This window comes from Heteronotia binoei, chromosome 16 (assembly GCF_032191835.1).
Source record: "Heteronotia binoei isolate CCM8104 ecotype False Entrance Well chromosome 16, APGP_CSIRO_Hbin_v1, whole genome shotgun sequence".
NCBI lineage: Eukaryota > Metazoa > Chordata > Lepidosauria > Squamata > Gekkonidae > Heteronotia > Heteronotia binoei.
Window position 1 is genome coordinate 24,678,266 of NC_083238.1, and position 16,790 is coordinate 24,695,055.

The 16,790-nt window shown below is 44.2% G+C and overlaps 1 protein-coding gene across 8 annotated transcripts in view; it reads right to left on the reverse strand.

Annotated features, from left to right (window-relative positions):
• Positions 1-2,751: 2,751 nt before the first annotated feature.
• Positions 2,752-16,790, reverse strand: part of KCNH7 (potassium voltage-gated channel subfamily H member 7) — a 478,957-nt gene continuing 464,918 nt past the window's right edge. For all 8 annotated transcript variants that reach the window (XM_060257338.1, XM_060257336.1, XM_060257334.1 and 5 more), the window contains 3 exons: positions 14,757-14,925; positions 7,557-7,746; positions 2,752-3,897 (listed from right to left, as the gene is read on the reverse strand). In XM_060257338.1, the coding sequence (XP_060113321.1) occupies positions 3,631-3,897; positions 7,557-7,746; positions 14,757-14,925 (626 nt within the window). In that variant the 3' untranslated portion in view covers positions 2,752-3,630. The remainder of the gene's footprint in view (positions 3,898-7,556; positions 7,747-14,756; positions 14,926-16,790) is intronic.

Here is a 16,790-nt window from a genome sequence, read left to right on the forward strand (position 1 = left end):
AAACACTGCATTGGATCTAAACCTTCATTTCTACCATTTTGAGGATTATTTTACCCAGTACGGACGCTAAAGATCTGCTTATATTCCAGCAGATGACCCCAAAGTTGAATTCCTTTTAGTCCCTGAAGAAGTCCTATGTGAATGGATGACACCCTCTATGAATGGAAGAAGTTTTCCACTCATGGAAAGTCTGCTGTGAGCAGAGGAGCTCTTGCCAATCTGACTCAGAGACTGAGGTTATTTCATTCACTTCAATGACTGGTGCTGCTTTTGTAGTAAAACGGAGATAGGGATGGGCATGAACTGGCTCACAAACTAAAGTTTGTTACTAATTTTGACTGGTTTGTGCTTTGCGAACTGAAGTTTGTGGCAGGTAAAACAGCATGAACTTTCCATGAACTTTCAAGTGGTTCATGGTGGGTTTTGGCAGTTCGTGCATGGATATTCACCAAACTTCAAATTAATCGGGGTGGTGTAAATGTAACTGCAGCCCAGCCCTAGTAGGGCAACACCAGGGGGTTCAGAGCCTCCTTTCCCTGATCTATTCCTGGGGCTCTCCACAGAAGCAAAAGAGTTGTTAGCACTGCCCATAAATCAACAGTTGCTAACAGTCATTGGAGAGGACTCCAACAGCAGTGATTCAAAGGATGTGAGGACGCAGCCTTTCCTTCCACATCTCAACTCCCTGCTGCTGCTGCTCCTGCCTCAAGTACTTCCCTCCATGGCTCCTCCCAGCCCAGTGCCAGAAAGCAGCAGAATTTCCCACCTCCTCCAGTCATGGAGCCCCATTTTCAGCCCAAAGTTTGGAGACATTTCTACACCCTCCCCAGTGACCCCTGTGTGACAGAGTGCCAGGTATGTGCACCCCCAACACTTGCCCTCCTCCAACCTCTACAGGCACCTGCAAAAGATGCACTGAACTATGTTGATGCTGGAGAAAGGAGTGGTGGCCAGCAGGAGGAAGAAGAGCCCCATTCCCTTTCAGCAGGGAGAAGGGGAAGGAAAGCAGGAGGGCCCTTTAAGAAAGGCTCCCCACACACGGGTTACGTTTACCTCATAACACAACACCTACCTCATGGAGCAACATCCACCTCAGCAAACATCCACCTCAACAAACAACTGTCTGTACAAGCAAGGCCCTTTCCATTGCATTTGTACAATTCACAACAGGGGACCTCTTACCTGTACAATGTGTTCTGCTAATACTGAATAACCAGAAGTTTCACCTAGGGGTTGACTGTGACCAGAGGATCTATGTGTTTGGGCCCAAGGAGGCCTGGGAGCATTGTGGGCACACCTCACTGAGTTCTAGTGCTTGCCAGAGGTCTCTGCCAGGCTGCCATGGGGTTTCTTTGGGGATCTCCTGTCAAAACTATGAAGATGTCTGTATTTCTGTCCTTTGGAGACTTGGGGGGGGGCGCTGCAAGCATAGGGGGGGATGCTTGCCTTGCTTCCATTGTCTGTCTGGGGTGTGTGTGTGCCCTGGTGAAGTTTCCCTGTGAGTTTGGTATCATTGGCTTGTTCCTGAGCTGTTCCATAGACTCAAGTAACTGCAGCTGTCTTTTCCAGAGAAAGCACCGGGGAGACCTGTTGGGGGGTTTGTAACTGGGACCCCAGAAATGTAATCTGCCTCCATATTGGAGAGATTATAGGTGAGGGTGAGGTTCCCTGTGTGTTTGGTGTGTGTAGCTTGCAAAGGGTCTGTTCTATATACTTTTGAATCTGCACCTGACATTTCTCCAAAAAACACTTTCCTAGGGGTATCTTCTTTGGAAGGCCATAACTCAGAGCCCCTAAATCCAGCCTACACAAGACTTGGAAGGCATATCATGGAGCATGATGTCTCTAGCTTGCACAGAGTCCATTCTATATGAACCTGCACCTGTCATTTCCCCACTTTCATGGGGGCACCTTCTTTGGGGGCCCATAACTTGAACCCTATAATCCAATTCATCACCAAATTTGGACATCTGGTAGGGGAGAGTCAGGCAGAGATCCCCTGTGAGCTTGGTGCTCCAGCATGCCAGGGTGCAGTTCTCCTGTGTTCTCCACAAACCTCACAAACTGAACGGATTCATTTGGCATCTAAAAATGGCTCACGAACCAGGCACGCCACGAACCAGGAACTGACCTGAACTGCCTTTTCCTAGTTCATGCTCATCTCTGCTGGGGAACAGGATAAAAATAAGGCCATATCATGAGGGTGATCCAAATAGAATGCCCATGCATTGGGAGGATTGCCACAGGCCGCAAAGAGAAAGCTCTGCTTGATACAACACAAGGACATGATGGGTTTCGAGTTCCAGCAACTTGCACTGACTTAAGAGGGAGAGCAGAATAGGGATAATGAAGTACATGCTTATATATCTTCGGATTCAGCAGTGGTCTGGCCTGATGTGCTTGCTTATGAAGCCAATAAGGGGAGGGGAAAGCAGGTGATGGTAAGCCCTTCAGATGTGAGCATGGTGTTCTTACTAGGATGTATCATCCCCATATTTACTTCATGGAATGAAATGTATCAACATGGGAAGAGTCGTATAGGAATGGGTAACTCAGGTGCCTTTGGGTTAGATTGTGCTAAGGCTTAAAATAACATGTGCTGAGCCAGTTAATGTTGTGTATGAGCACATGGTTAGAGGCTGATAGCTGAGAAAGGAGATCTCAAACCTCAAGAGTGATGGTTCCAAGGAAACAATGTCATTACTGAGCCTGTTACTCAGTTTGCAAGCAAACAAAATGGACAAAGTCTTCTGTATTTTATAGAAATTATATTTATTGCATTTGATTATGTTTGAGGGTCTTGACAGCTAACTGCTTTTGTAGCATGGCAGCTTGCAGCTATGATGAAGTTTTCCAACAAGGGAGGGGGGGAAATAAATTGGAAAAAAGAAAAAGAAAACCCGCAACAACGAAAGGTTCAGCCAATGTGGATGCAAGTGAGCGATTAAGCTTTCCACCAGGCAGCCCGGTTGCTCTGGCTGCATTTAAAATGAGAAATCTACTTGCTAATGACGTTTACATGAATGACTTCTGAACCCAGAAGATGTAGCTATTGTTCTCCTTGCCAATGCCATGGAAGGGCTCTGTGGGTTTGTAGGAAAGTCATTGCCAGAAAGGGAATTATTTCATTGCAAAGGCAAATGGGAGGAAAGTTTTGCTTTAACTTCAGACTAGCTCAAAAAAACCCCAAAAAACCCCCACATCTTTTCTGTGTGGATCAACGTCCTAATTTTTTGAAGGCATATATCCGCAGTCAACCAGGAGTTCGTTGAAAACGGTAAACAGTTAATCTCCATGCAACAGAACTGCAACCATTTCCAAACATGCAGGTGCGTTTTTTTAAAAAAATTAAAAAATATAAGGTGCCTTGAGAATGCTGGCAATTTTACATTTGGAACATACCGTTTTTGTTTTTAATATATATTTATATATTTATATATGTACATCGTTACCAGTTAACTTTACCTTACAAGCTACAAAGTTAGGAAAATATACAGTACTTTTGCATATAATGGTATATCCTTGTAGCCCCTGAGTCAAGTATAGAGGATTTAAATATTTAAAAAAGGAAAAAAAAACCCCAGCCATTAAAAGCACTTACATTTTAGGTGATGTAAGAGTATAAAAGGGTTATTTCCCCGGAAGACCAGGATCAGAAACATGCCTATGAAGACCCAAGATTCCTGCAGTGCTTAAGGAGGAATCCGGCAAAGATGGGTGCCTGATTGGGGGGAGGTAAGTCTTACATTGTTGTGGGGGTAGTTCTAAAGACTGATCATGCTCTTGTTCCAAAAATGACGCCAGATTATCTTCTGAGGCTGTATTAAGATGCACTCCACTTGAGATGGATTCTTTGGATTTCGGTTTTGATTTTTCAAGGTCTAGGAATTTGGGACACTGAGAAAATGAAACAACATAACAAGTTATGTCAGTGAGTGTAGCGGTTAGGTATGTATGTGGCCTTCAAGTCATAACTGAGTTATGGTGACCCCAGGCCTGAGAAGCAGAGTCAGTTTGCCATTGCCTTGTCTACAGAGCCTTCCCTGATGGTCTCCATTCCAAGTACTGACCCTGTTTAGCGTCTGAGATCTCATGAGAACAGGCTATATCATGCCACCTTCCCTCCTGGTGCAGTGGTTAATGAGGACAATCTGGCTGCCCTCGGGACTAATTAGAATTTCTGGGGGCATATAAGGGGCAGTTGGGATTTTAGCCAGCCCCTTTCCCCCCATTTGCAAAGTCAGGTGACAGTTGTTTTATACTACTCAACCCACTCCAAGGAAAACAGATTTCTCCCCCAGGCCCTTAAAAAGTAACAGGTAGCAAACAGGAACCAAACCTAACATAATGGTGTTGACTGATGGCCATGAACACAAGAAGAAGAGAGTTGGTTTTTATACCCTGCTTTTCACGACCTGAAGGAGTCTCAGAGTGGCTAACAATCACCTTCTCTTCCTTTCCCCACAAGAGAGGTAGGTAGGGCTGAGAGAGCTCTGAGAGAACTGAGACTGACCTATGGTCACCCAGCTGGCTTCAGGTGGAGGAGCAGAGAATCAAACCCGGTTCTCCAGATTAGTATGCTGCTTTTAACCACTACACCACTTTGGCTCTCAAAGGTTAAGAGCAGCAGACTCTAATCTGGAGAACACTGGCTCCTCACAGAATGACACCCTTGTTATCATATGCTCGTGTCATAAATACACCTTACTAAGTAAAGTCAGAGCCCCATGGCACAGAGTGGTAAAACTGCAGTACTGCAGTTCTAAGCTCTGCTCACAACCTGAGTTCGATCCCGGCTCGAGGTTAACTCAGCCTCCCATCCTTCTGAGGTCGGTAAAATGAGTACCCAGCTTGCTGGGGGGAAAGTGCAGATGGCTGGGGAAGGCAATGGCAAACCACCCTGTAAAAAGTCTGCCATGAAAACGTTATGAAAGCAACGTCACCCCAGAGTCAGAAACGACTGGTGCTTGCACAAGGGACTACCTTTACCTTTTAAAGTAATGTCACCTTGCCTGGAGTACTGTTTTTGTGTCCTACATGTGCCTTGGGTGGGAGAGGTAGTCAGTGATAATGTTGTGTACTTGGTGGGGGAGTGGTTTAAAGAAAAACTAAATCACTGTGATGGATAAAGATGGAAGGTAGGTTCCAATTTCTCTGTGCAATTAAGACCACTAGGAAAATTTAATCCTGTTGCTGTTTTTCTCTCAATCTAATTTATCTTACAGGGTTCTTGCAAAGGAAAATTAGGAAGGGAGAACCTTGTGAGTTCTTTGGAAACTTGAGAATATGCCAGTAGGATCTCTACTATCAGTATTGCTGCACCACAAACATTTGTAAGCAAGAGTCTGCAAACATCACACAATCCTGGTGTCTATCTTCTCTTTGTAACTATGAGCTTTCTTGCAGTTTCATTTTCTTTGTAAGTTCCTGTTTCTTTGGGGGCTTTTTTTCTGTTCAGCATATGTTTTGCTCCTTCTAGTGGTCGATTCGATATAATCCCGGTTTAGGTCTGGCATTAAAAACCTGCAGTTTAAATCCGCGGGGACATATGCCAGATATAAATCAATGTAATATTGCATCAGCCACAAGAGGGAGCAAAACACATGTGGAATAGATCTCCTATCTGAATATACAGGCACTTAAAAATGAGGAAAATGAGAATACAACTGGTTTTGGCTTTCTGTTTTTAGGAACTTAATAATGAGTGATCAAACATAACCTGCTACTAAATATTCATTGCAAAGGGCTCCATGTCAGTCCATTATAGCTAAATAAAACACAAGTCCAGTGGCACCTTAAACGCTAATACTGAAATAAATGGGCTTTTTAAAATGCCACTGGACTTTCATTTTGTTAGCCCACTGCTATTTATTTTAGCTCCCCTCTAATTATCAGTGGTTTAGTGTTATTGAGGGGACTTGAATGCAAAACAAATGTATTCCTCTTTTGATGGCATAGTCTTTTGGCTGCAGTTTGGCAAACAATTTCCTTGTTGACCAGAGGAAAACAGGGAGAATAGCCTCATGGCTCTTGTCAGTCTCTTTATGTGAGGAAGGGTGTGACTCCTCCGCTCTCTCCATCTATCTTACAGAGCCATAAAAGAGACTCACAATGACAGGAACCTCATGTATTGTGCAACATCTGCTGAGATCCTATGTTATTAGATGCATCTGATGATGGTTTCTTATGGCCGAACTACATGATGTGTTTGGTTCTGAGTTGGGGTTCTCTGACCTGCATCGCTTTTTCTTACATGCCCAAGGAAATGCTGCTTGCCACTTTGGAGTCAGGAAGCAAGTTTTCTCCAGGCCAGTTTGGGCAGGGATCCAGGAGGTTTTTGCCAACTTCTGGGCATGGAGCAGAGTCACTGGGGGCATGTAGGGGGGAAGTATTTGTGAATTTCCTGCATTGTGCAGGGAGTTGGTCTGGATGGCCCTGGAGATCCCTTCCAACTCTATGATTCTCCACAGCCAAACCATAACTGTGAGGCACTTACTCAAGTGCCAAAGGGCCTGACGGTAGTGGGACTGCGGCATGAAGGAAGGGGGGCCTTCATCTGGCCCAGGGGGCACGTTTGGCCTCATAAGAACATAGAACATAAGAGAAGCCATGTTGGATCAGGCCAATGGCCCATCCAGTCCAACACTCTGTATCACATAAGAACATAAGAGGAGCCATGTTGGATCAGGCCTATGGCCCATCCAGCCCAACACTCTGTGTCACATAAGAACATAAGAGGAGCCATGTTGGATCAGGCCAATGGCCCATCCAGTCCAACACTCTGTGTCACACAGTGGCCAAAAATTTATATATATATATATACACACTGTGGCTAATAGCCACTAATCGATCTCTGCTCCATATTTTTATCTAACCCCCTCTTGAAGCTGGCTATGCTTGTAGCCGCCACCACGTCCTGTGGCAGTGAATTCCACATGTTAATCACCCTTTGGGTGAAGAAGTACCTCCTTTTATCCATTCTAACCCGACTGCTCAGCAATTTCATCGAATGCCCACGAGTTCTTGTCTTGTGAGAAAGGGAGAAAAGTACTTCTTTCTCACTGCAGGACTGCACACGTACTGTCCTGTAATGGAACAAAAGGCCTCCCAGAGCTATTTTGGCTCAAGAATACAGGGAGCTTGAACCCTCCTCCCCCAGCACCATGGTTCCAACTGAAATACAGCCTGTGGCACTTTGGTAAGTTAGTTCCCTACAAGCGGCTGCGGATAAATTGGGTCAAGGGAACCCCAACTCAAGTCATTGCCAAAGTTATCATGTAGGGTGACCCTTACTCACCCAGGTTTTTAGCTTTGTAAACTGTGAGAAGGTTTGTACGTGTGTGTGCATGGTATTGTCAAGTTGCAGCTGACTTACGGCAACCCCATCAAGGAGCTTTCAAGGCAAGTGAGAAACGGAGGTGGTTTGCCAGGGCCTTCCTCTGCAAAATCTCCCTCAGTGGTCTGCCTTCTAAGTACTCGACCTGCTTAGCTTCCAAGACTGGGCTATACCATGCTGCCTTCCCTCCCAATATTTGTACCTGTCCACAAATGCATACCTGTGCAGGGCTGAAGCTTTTGTCTGTTTTAATAGATGCTACAGGATGAAGACTTTGCACCATCCGGACAGCTGGCCTCTGATAATCCGCACTTGCAGTCACCACGCTGTAGGCCGGTGGAATGAGAGCTGGCTGCCTCTGCAGCAGCTGGAGGATGGTTTGAATGTCAGCAGTCATTTGGGATTCGAGTCTGGAAAAATAACAGGACATTGAAGAGTGTACTGGCAGGAATGACCCACGATTCTAGCAATAGCATCGCTTAACAGAGTTGTGGCCCAGATTAAACAGTAGCGTGTGTTTCTTGAGGTTAGTTTGCATCCTGACTAGGATTTCTGCAGGCACAAGGACTTCTTCGCTGGCAGAGCACAAATTCAAAATGCCTTCTGAGATCCTCTTCTTGGGTGATAGGGGATTTCAGGGGGGCAGTTTGAGCTGCTGCAAGAGGAGCGAGGTGGGAAAATCATGCTCATGCCTGTGGAAACACTAGTCAGAATCCAATCTTTTGCAGATTACTTCAGAATTTATTTCATCCCTACTTCTGTACTGCTACCTTTTGTTTAAGGATGAAGTTAGAAGAAGAAGATCAATTGAGGTGGGCAGCCATGTTGCTCTGAAGCAGTAGAACAAAGCAAAGTTTGTTGGTCTTAAAGGTGCTCCTTGACTCCTGCTTTGTTTCAGAACAAGAAGACTTTTTAAAAAGTTAGGTTTATTTATTTATTTTAGTACATTATCTCACTTTTACAACACATTGGTTTGGATCCGTGGGCACAAGGGTCACTTTCTTGCCTTCTCCCCGGACCGGTAGTCCTTTCTGTCTGGGGAAATGCATTCCCAGGGTTATGAGACCTGCATAGACTAAAAGTAGGTTGTGTGACTGTGCTGAAGAAGGGGAAAGGGGCAAAATCACTCCTACCTCTCTTATCTGTGTGAGGCAGGCTTAGTAAACTGTCTTAGAAAACTCCGTGTGTGCCTTAATTGGGCTTGGGGACACAACAGTCCACAGATTACATGGAACATCTATTACGACTGATCCAATGATGGAAGAGGTAGGAGGGGGCAATTTCACTTCTTTTTTTTTCTTGCTGCAGTTCTCACAACCCATGTGACAATTAGTCCATGGAGGTTCTGTAGGCCTGGAAATCAAATTTCCTGGGTCAGAAGGACAGCTGGGATCTGGGGAGAGTGGAAGAAGAGAAATAACTCTTATCTGCCATGCTGTTCGTTGGGAGATTGCCAGAACCAACTCGCAGACTGTAAACTTCTGTTCCAAGACCAAAAGCAACTGCTTTAACCAGGGATTCTGGAAGTAATGAGGTTATTCCCCAGAGAAAGAGCAGATAATTATTTTGTACAGCTGAGATGCACAAAATAAGAACATAAGAACTGACTGATCCTGACCGATCACTTTGTGTGATCAGGAACTAGAACTGAAGTTCAAACATTTTACCACCAATATTTTATCAAAGTCTTGGAACAAAGAGAATATAGTATTGGGAATCGCAGCCTTTGAGGCACTTCCACTGAGAGTTTACAAGGGGGGGGGGCTGACAAGGGGTCACAGGATCAATAAATACAGAACTAGAGACCAAATCATTGAGCTTCCAGTCAATTTGGAGGCTTTCAGAGCTGTTTCCCGAGCCTTCAGCGAAGGAAATTGCTATTCCTGCTCCAACAAAGGTTATCTTTATTGGCATCAATAATAAATTCTAAGTTAAGGGCTTTAACTAAGATGCACCAGCCATATAGTAAGTCTATTGGTCCATCTAGCTTAATAACCACATACTCTGACTGGCCTTGGCTCTCAAAGAGCCAGGGAAATTTTTTTTCCCCCTCTCTCAACAGTTGAGTCTAACTGGAAATACCAGTTACTGTTTTCATAGGTATTTTATATCTGGTTTTAATTGTTTTAACAATGTCGGTTTTAGTGGGTTTTATGATGTAATTTTATTATGCATGTTTTAATTTTTATGCATGTTTTTATGCCTGTTTAATGCATGATTTTATTATGCATGTTTTAATTTTTTTAGCTGCCCGGCTGGCTCTTGTGATGGCAGAAAGGTGGTGTATGCGTTTTACGAAAGAAATAAAACGTGCTTTTCTGGTGAGTTTGAGGCTCTCTCCAATGATGGATAAGTGCCACTCTGGCTGAGAAAACAGGGACAGTGATGCCTTTGGTCATCTTATAGATTTGTATGGGAGTGTGCGGAGAACACATCTGTTAGCCCCAGATGTCAAGAGGAAGCTTCAAATCCCATATGGCAATTCTGTCACCGTGTCTAATGCGGAAAACAGGTTCACCTGCTTGGGAACAAACCTTGCCCCCCCAAAAAATCCCAAGCTTGTGTAAGAATTTAAGATTTGGAATTAAATCTGGTCCATCTAGCCAGGTACTGTTAAATCTGAGCGGCATCTTTCCCAGACCTGCTACTCACTCTCTCTCTGTCTCAAGCAGTACAGTCACATCATGTCCTGAAACATGATAATTGATGTGCAGCAAGTCCTCTGTTTGTTAATGTTCAAGGTGCAGTGGTCTCAGGTCACTAGACCACAAATGCGTTCAGCTCTCCAACTTTGTTCTGCTACCGCGTTGCGAATGATCACCTGAAACTGCTCTAGATGTATGAGGCAGTAGGCAGATCTCTCTGCGCGCATCCTGCTACCTGCTGTCTTGAAACATGTTATTTTGCTGATTTTTATTTTACACTGGAAAATGATATTCAGGATTTATTAGGTCACAGAAGCTAAGGCGAGTTTGCATTTCAGTTGGTTTTAAATTGTTTATTCAAACAAACTGTGTGACGTGCCCATGAGCACTGAGGGAACCGGTATCGACAAAATGTGTCAATCCAGGATTACTCTGCCTATTTGTCATGGCAAAAGAGTTGATGCTGATGGGATTCTGGGATGGGGATAAAGAAGAAGAAGAAGATGAAGAAGATATTGGATTTATATCCCGCCCTCCACTCCGAAGAGTCTCAGAGCGGCTCACAATCTCCTTTCCCTTCCTCCCCCACAACAGACACCCTGTGAGGTAGATGAAGATATTGGATTTATATCCCGCCCTCCACTCCAAAGAGTCTCAGAGCGGCTCACAATCTCCTTTCCCTTCCTCCCCCACAACAGACACCCTGTGAGGTAGATGAAGATATTGGATTTATATCCCGCCCTCCACTCCAAAGAGTCTCAGAGCGGCTCACAATCTCCTTTCCCTTCCTCCCCCACAACAGACACCCTGTGAGGTGGGTGGGGCTGGAGAGGGCTCTCACAGCAGCTGCCCTTTCAAGGACAACCTCTGCCAGAGCTATGGCTGACCCAAGGCCATGCTAGCAGGTGCAAGTGGAGGAGTGGGGAATCAAACCCGGTTCTCCCGGATAAGAGTCCGCACACTTAACCACTACACCAAACTGAACATGCTTGAACAACAGCCAATTTCTAATTAGAGGCAGCTTTGCTTCCTTGCAAGTCTCTTCCGCACTTGTATCGAAGAGCTGTTCCACTTGGGTATGGGAACGAAGGTGGCCCTACAAGCTACTGCAGAATAGGCATGGACCATATGGGCATGAACCATGAAAATGCAGTTTGGTTCATGGTTCTGCGAACCAAACCAGGAGGCCAGTTTGCAAACAAAACCAGTTCATGGTTCATGGCGCCACAAACCCTGTTGAAAGGGACTATAACCTCTTCAAATAAAGTTTGAAGAAAGCTGGAAAAACAGCTGAGCAGCTCAGCTGTTTTTGAGCTGTCTTGTGCAGTCCCTTTGAAGGGACTGCAGAAGAAAGCCCAAAAAACAGCTGTGTGGTGGGAGCAGCTTGCTCTCCGCTGCTCAACTGTTTTGGGAGCTAGCTTGGTGTAGTGGTTAGGTGCATGGACTCATCTGGGAGAACTGGATTTGATTCCCCACTCCTCCACATGCAACAGCTGGGATGACCTTTGGCCAGTCATAACTTTCTCAGAGCTGTTCCTCTCAAGAGCAGTTCCTGTCAGAGCTTTCAGGTGGGGCTGTTGCGGGGAAGGGAAGGGAAAAGAGATCATAAACTGCTGTAAGACTTCTTCAGGTAGTAAAGGCCAGGGTATAAATCCAATCTCTTCCTCCTCCTCCTCTTCTTCTTCTTCCCCTTTAAAATTTAAAGGGACTGCCCAAAACAGCCTGAAAAAGTGGCAGGGAGTGCCTCCCCACTATTCAGCTATTTTGCAACTTTCTGTTCTACTCACGAACTACCACAAACTATTTTAAAACTTTGTGGAAGTTTATGACGGTTCACAAAACCACAAGGAGCACAAAATTCGTAATGAATTTTGCTTCGTGGTTCGATTCATGCCCATCCCTGCCGGAGAAAGCAAAACATGTCCTGGATAGTTGATGAAGGGAACTGTCAAAGGACACAGCTTATTTGCAGACCATCACGAACCTTTGAAACCTAGATTGCTGCTTCATTCTTTATTTACAAGGGAGAAGATTAAACCATTTAGTTTGTCTTTGACTGACTGTGATGATCCAAATATTCTGAGTTACAAGAAATTAGATTTCTTGAGAGGTTTGTTAGAAGTTAACTCCTAACTAGAATTGCTTGAGTCGGTTACTGCCCCAGTTGCACCTAGGCTGCTTATAAAAGGTCTGAGCTTCAGCAAAAACATATATTCTATGCTTTTTTCCATGTGGATGTTCTCTGATAATGACTATCCTTTTATTTACATTTACATTAGGGTGGTTTTTACTTGACTGCAGAAGTAGATTAAGGAATCAGTTCTAACTTGTCATACAAAGGTATCAGGTATGTAACAAACACAATCTTACTGAAGCGGGATGCCAGTCTCCTGGTAGGACCTCGGGATCCCCTGGAATTAGAGCTCATCTTGACTACAGAGATCAGTTCCCCTGGAGAAAATGGATACTTTGGAGAGTGGACTCTATGGCATTGTAGCCCACTGAGGTCCTTTTTCACCCCAGGCTCTACCCCCATAATCTCCAGGAGTTTCCCAATTTAGAGCTGGCAACCCTAACCTTAGCCCCACACCCCATCAGTGGCCAGAGAGGACCTGGCAATACTATATATTGATGATAATCTGAATGAGACAATTTGTAACAACTGGAATCTTAGTTCAGTACTTCCTAAGGGCAATTCATTTTAGCACCTATTTATTCTGATATAGCGGCTCTTTGAGAGTCAGAGTCCTTTCCTCAGTTTTATGAGGGCTTTTTTGGGCAAAGGCTATTACAGCAGGATTTTTGTAGGTTGCCATGGGGAGGGTGGAGCCAGGGAAATCAGTGCTTGAAGACCTTGGACCCACAGAAAGATGAGTCTGGATCCAAGTCTTTTATTTTTCATACGTCTGCTGCAAATGTGGCTTAAAGACACAATTGGTCAAAATGATAGGCATTCTATTTTGCAGTTGATCTCTGTTGATTCCATCTCCAGAATATGTTATTTAGGATGCTTACTGTGAAGGATGCAGGATATGTATTTCAACAGCTAAGAAATTGTAGGAAATCTTTTTGGCAAATAAAGGGTGGCTGAAGCTTACATAGCTGCCTCTTGCTTCTTTTGTAGGATATTGCTGGCTGAACCATTTGTTGCCCTGCGGGAGCATTTTCAAAAACTGATTAAGAGACGTGATATTATTTGTTTGCTGGAAACCAGGCTTGTCAGCACTGATTCAGGCAGAATTATTTTACCTGGTTTCTAAAGCTTAGTTTCTTCCAGATAATAAATCGGGGGAAGGTGGAAGACCTGCTGGTGGCCTTAACAGTTTAAAATTAATCAAGGACCAAAATTGATGCATGAACAAATAAAGTTTGAGTTATGTAATTTACTGGAAATCAGGGTGTGGGTTGAAGAGGTTTTCTCTGTTTTGCTATTTGACGCTTACATGCATCCCCGAGAAAAGTTCAGTTTAATATAGAATTAGTCTGGAACAAATTGTGTTCTGCTATTGAGTTACTGGAGTGCAGATGCATTGATTCTAGTATTCTCTTGGCAGATGATTTTTACACATGTATGGGAAGGGACAACAAAGTACAAGCAGTTATTCTGGGTCTTGAGGAAGACAATTTTGTCTTTTTTTTCCCTCCCGAAGATCTGAGAGATGAAATGAGATGAAAATAGTTTTTCCAGGTTTTTATTAGCAAAGGCCTTCTTCAAATTTAATCTTCTACTGTTACATGAAAGGGATTATAAAGACAAATAGGGTGGCTTGACTTTCATTACTACTTTAGGTGTAAGTACGATAGATTATATCTGTTTTCCATCATACTGGAGAGTTTACATAATTGGGCAAAAATTCAGACAAATCTGATATAAAATGATAGTTACAGAATTTTACAGGTACAGCAAATTTCCTATTGTTCATTTTACTCAATTAATAGCTATACTGTGGTCAGAAGTACATGGAAAAAGTAGCCTCAGCCACAATAAGTAGGGTCAGGTATCCGGCATGCTGGATCCTGGCTGCAGAATGTTATGCAGGGGGACCATTGTTTATAGGATAAAGCTTATAGGGCTGTAGCCAACCAAATGATGGTGGAACACTCTAAGTGGAATGGAACATTCCCTCTTCCTTCATCCAGGTGCACCAGTGAAACCCAAAGGAACAATGCTGAACGGTGAGGGTATGCAAGAGGAAGGGTAGATCAATAAAAACACCCCTACTGTTAGAAAGTGCCATCAAGACACAACTGACTCATGGAACCCCATAAAGTTTTCAAAGCAAGAGATGTTCAGAGGTAGTCTGCCATTGCCTTCCTTGGTGACTTCCTTGGTGGTCCCCTATGCAAATACTAACCAGGGCCAGATTTACTTGGCTTTGAAGATCTGATGAGATCAGGCTAGCCTGGGCCATCCAAGTAAGAACAACACCCCCCCCCCCAAAAAAAAAATCATTCCAAAGCATTCTGAATACTGGAAGAAGAATATGCTGTTGAGGTGCAACTGACTCCATACACAGTGCATTCCAGGCAATGAGATGATCAAAGGTGTTTTGTCACTGCCTTCCTCTGCATAGAAACCCCCATCTTTCTTGGTGGTCTCCCATCCAAGCACAGACCATGACCAATCCTGCTTGACTTTCAAGCTCTGACAAGCCTGGGCTAAGCTCTGCTATTCAGGTTGCTGTACATTAGAAAGTGATATATAAATGTTATGTAATCATTGTGGTCTCTGTTCAAGGGTCATCTTTCACCTTTCCCTCATGTACTTTACTTACCTGTTGAGTTGGTCTTGAAGTAAATCTAGCCTCTGCTCCACTTCTCCGTAGTTGATCTCACTGTCTGTTTCAGAGACACCCCACGTGACATGAGGCAAAATGGACTGACTGGATGACTCCTGGTGGTCCCTGCTGTGATCCTCCTCCCAGATTCTTCTGTCATTGATGTCTGTCAAGAGCAGAAAAACTGAAGGTCAGCTAAACATTAATACTATTCGAATGGAACTCCACACATGCGAGAGAATACCATGTTAGGGAAAGCCCACCCAAGTGTTTTTCCTTCACTAATCATGCTCTCAACCCATCTATGGCACAAGCCTGGCATGAAGAAACCGTTATCAAGGAGCCGGGGGTGGTGGTGACCACAGGTGATACCAGCAAAAACCATATTCTTGGGGTCTGATCTGCTCATGAGGCAGTTTGAAGACGCTGCCCAAGATAATGAATTTAGGGTAAACCTGCATAAGTTTCGATAAATTTGGTCCAAAATACATTGCGTTTAACCTTGAACCTTATTGGCATCAGGTTTTTGCAGCAGCCATGAGGGGGAAGAACCTCAAAAATGCACTTTTGTATTATGAGCAGCACAGGCATTGTGTAAGGCTTCCAAAAGTGAATGCCTTCTGTGGGGCCACCATACACAAGGGGGGGAAAAGCCTTTAAAATATTAAACTCCCCACCCACCCACCCACCCAGGACTGGCATATATGACATATTGCCAGTGTCTGGGAAACTAGTAGGAGAGAGAGAAAAATGTATCGTTATGGTAAATCCACACTTAATAATGGCGCAAAATTACTTAATTTCTATAATGAAATGCAAATGATACATAGTTCCCTTGATTGAAATAAGAGCGTTTATATGAAAACAATGACTGAAAAACTCATCTCCACCCACACCCACCCAATGAAAGTTGCAATCCAAATAACACTTTCCTGGGAATAAGACCAACTTGAACAAAAGGGGACTTCTGAATAGACCTGCTCAGAATTGCCCCTGCATTTTTCAGGAGTTTGCAGTCTTTGGAGGCTATACCAACAGTACCACACGCACAACCCCCCCCCCCCCCTACTCACTGGAACAAACAATTGTGGAATGTGCAAATTAACATTCGATAATTATGCCATTTAGTTTAACTCACAACCAACTAAAATGAGGTTTAAAAATTCACAGCTAAACTGAGTCCACACCTGGCCATTACAGCTAACAGCCTCTCAGGTGGGGCCTATAGATGTCCCAGAAGTACAGTTGATCTATAGCTTACGGGAATCAATTCCCCTAGCTTTGGAGGGTGAACTCTGTCCCCACTGAGCTCCCTCCCAAATTCCACTCTCCCCAGGCTTATCCCCCAAACTCCAGAATTTCCTAGAGAGCCACCCTGATGTGATGATATCACTTCCAGTTTTGTGCCAGATGTGGCATTGCATGTTAGTAGTCCCCCCCCTTCCCCTCTGCCAGCATGTGAAGTGGTGGTGGGGAACAGGGGCCAATGCTGCGAGGGGGCCGATGCTTCCTCCACCCTACAAATCTTACTTTAACAAAAGAGCTCTTGGGTGCATGTCTGCATTTCAATAGCATATTTCCAAATCCATAATGTATTTACTGTCCAGTTCTGCTCTCCTTTTCTCATGAAGATCTATGAATGCTGTGCCATCTTATGCTAAATTAAAGAATCATTATATGTCTGGATAATAAGTGCACAGCCTATTAAAATGGCTCTCTCATGGCTACCATGCGGCTTGCCCATGAGCAGCCCTTGGTGAGTTAGGCTTTCAGTCTATGACAGCATCTTAAAGTTAATATCGTAGCAAAAGAAATAATGGCCAGCCATCAATCAGTCCCACACTCTTTTACCCATCCTTAGTGGCTTTTAAGCAGTGTCTTTGATGTGTGACATGGAATATGTCTAGCTATCCATAACAGGATTTTGTGCTGCTGTCTAGGGATGTAGTATGAGATCTTCCAGCAGGTGGACCAACAAAGCTCTCCTTACTTTGATCCACAGAAATCTTCAAAAGCAGCTGCTGATTTTAA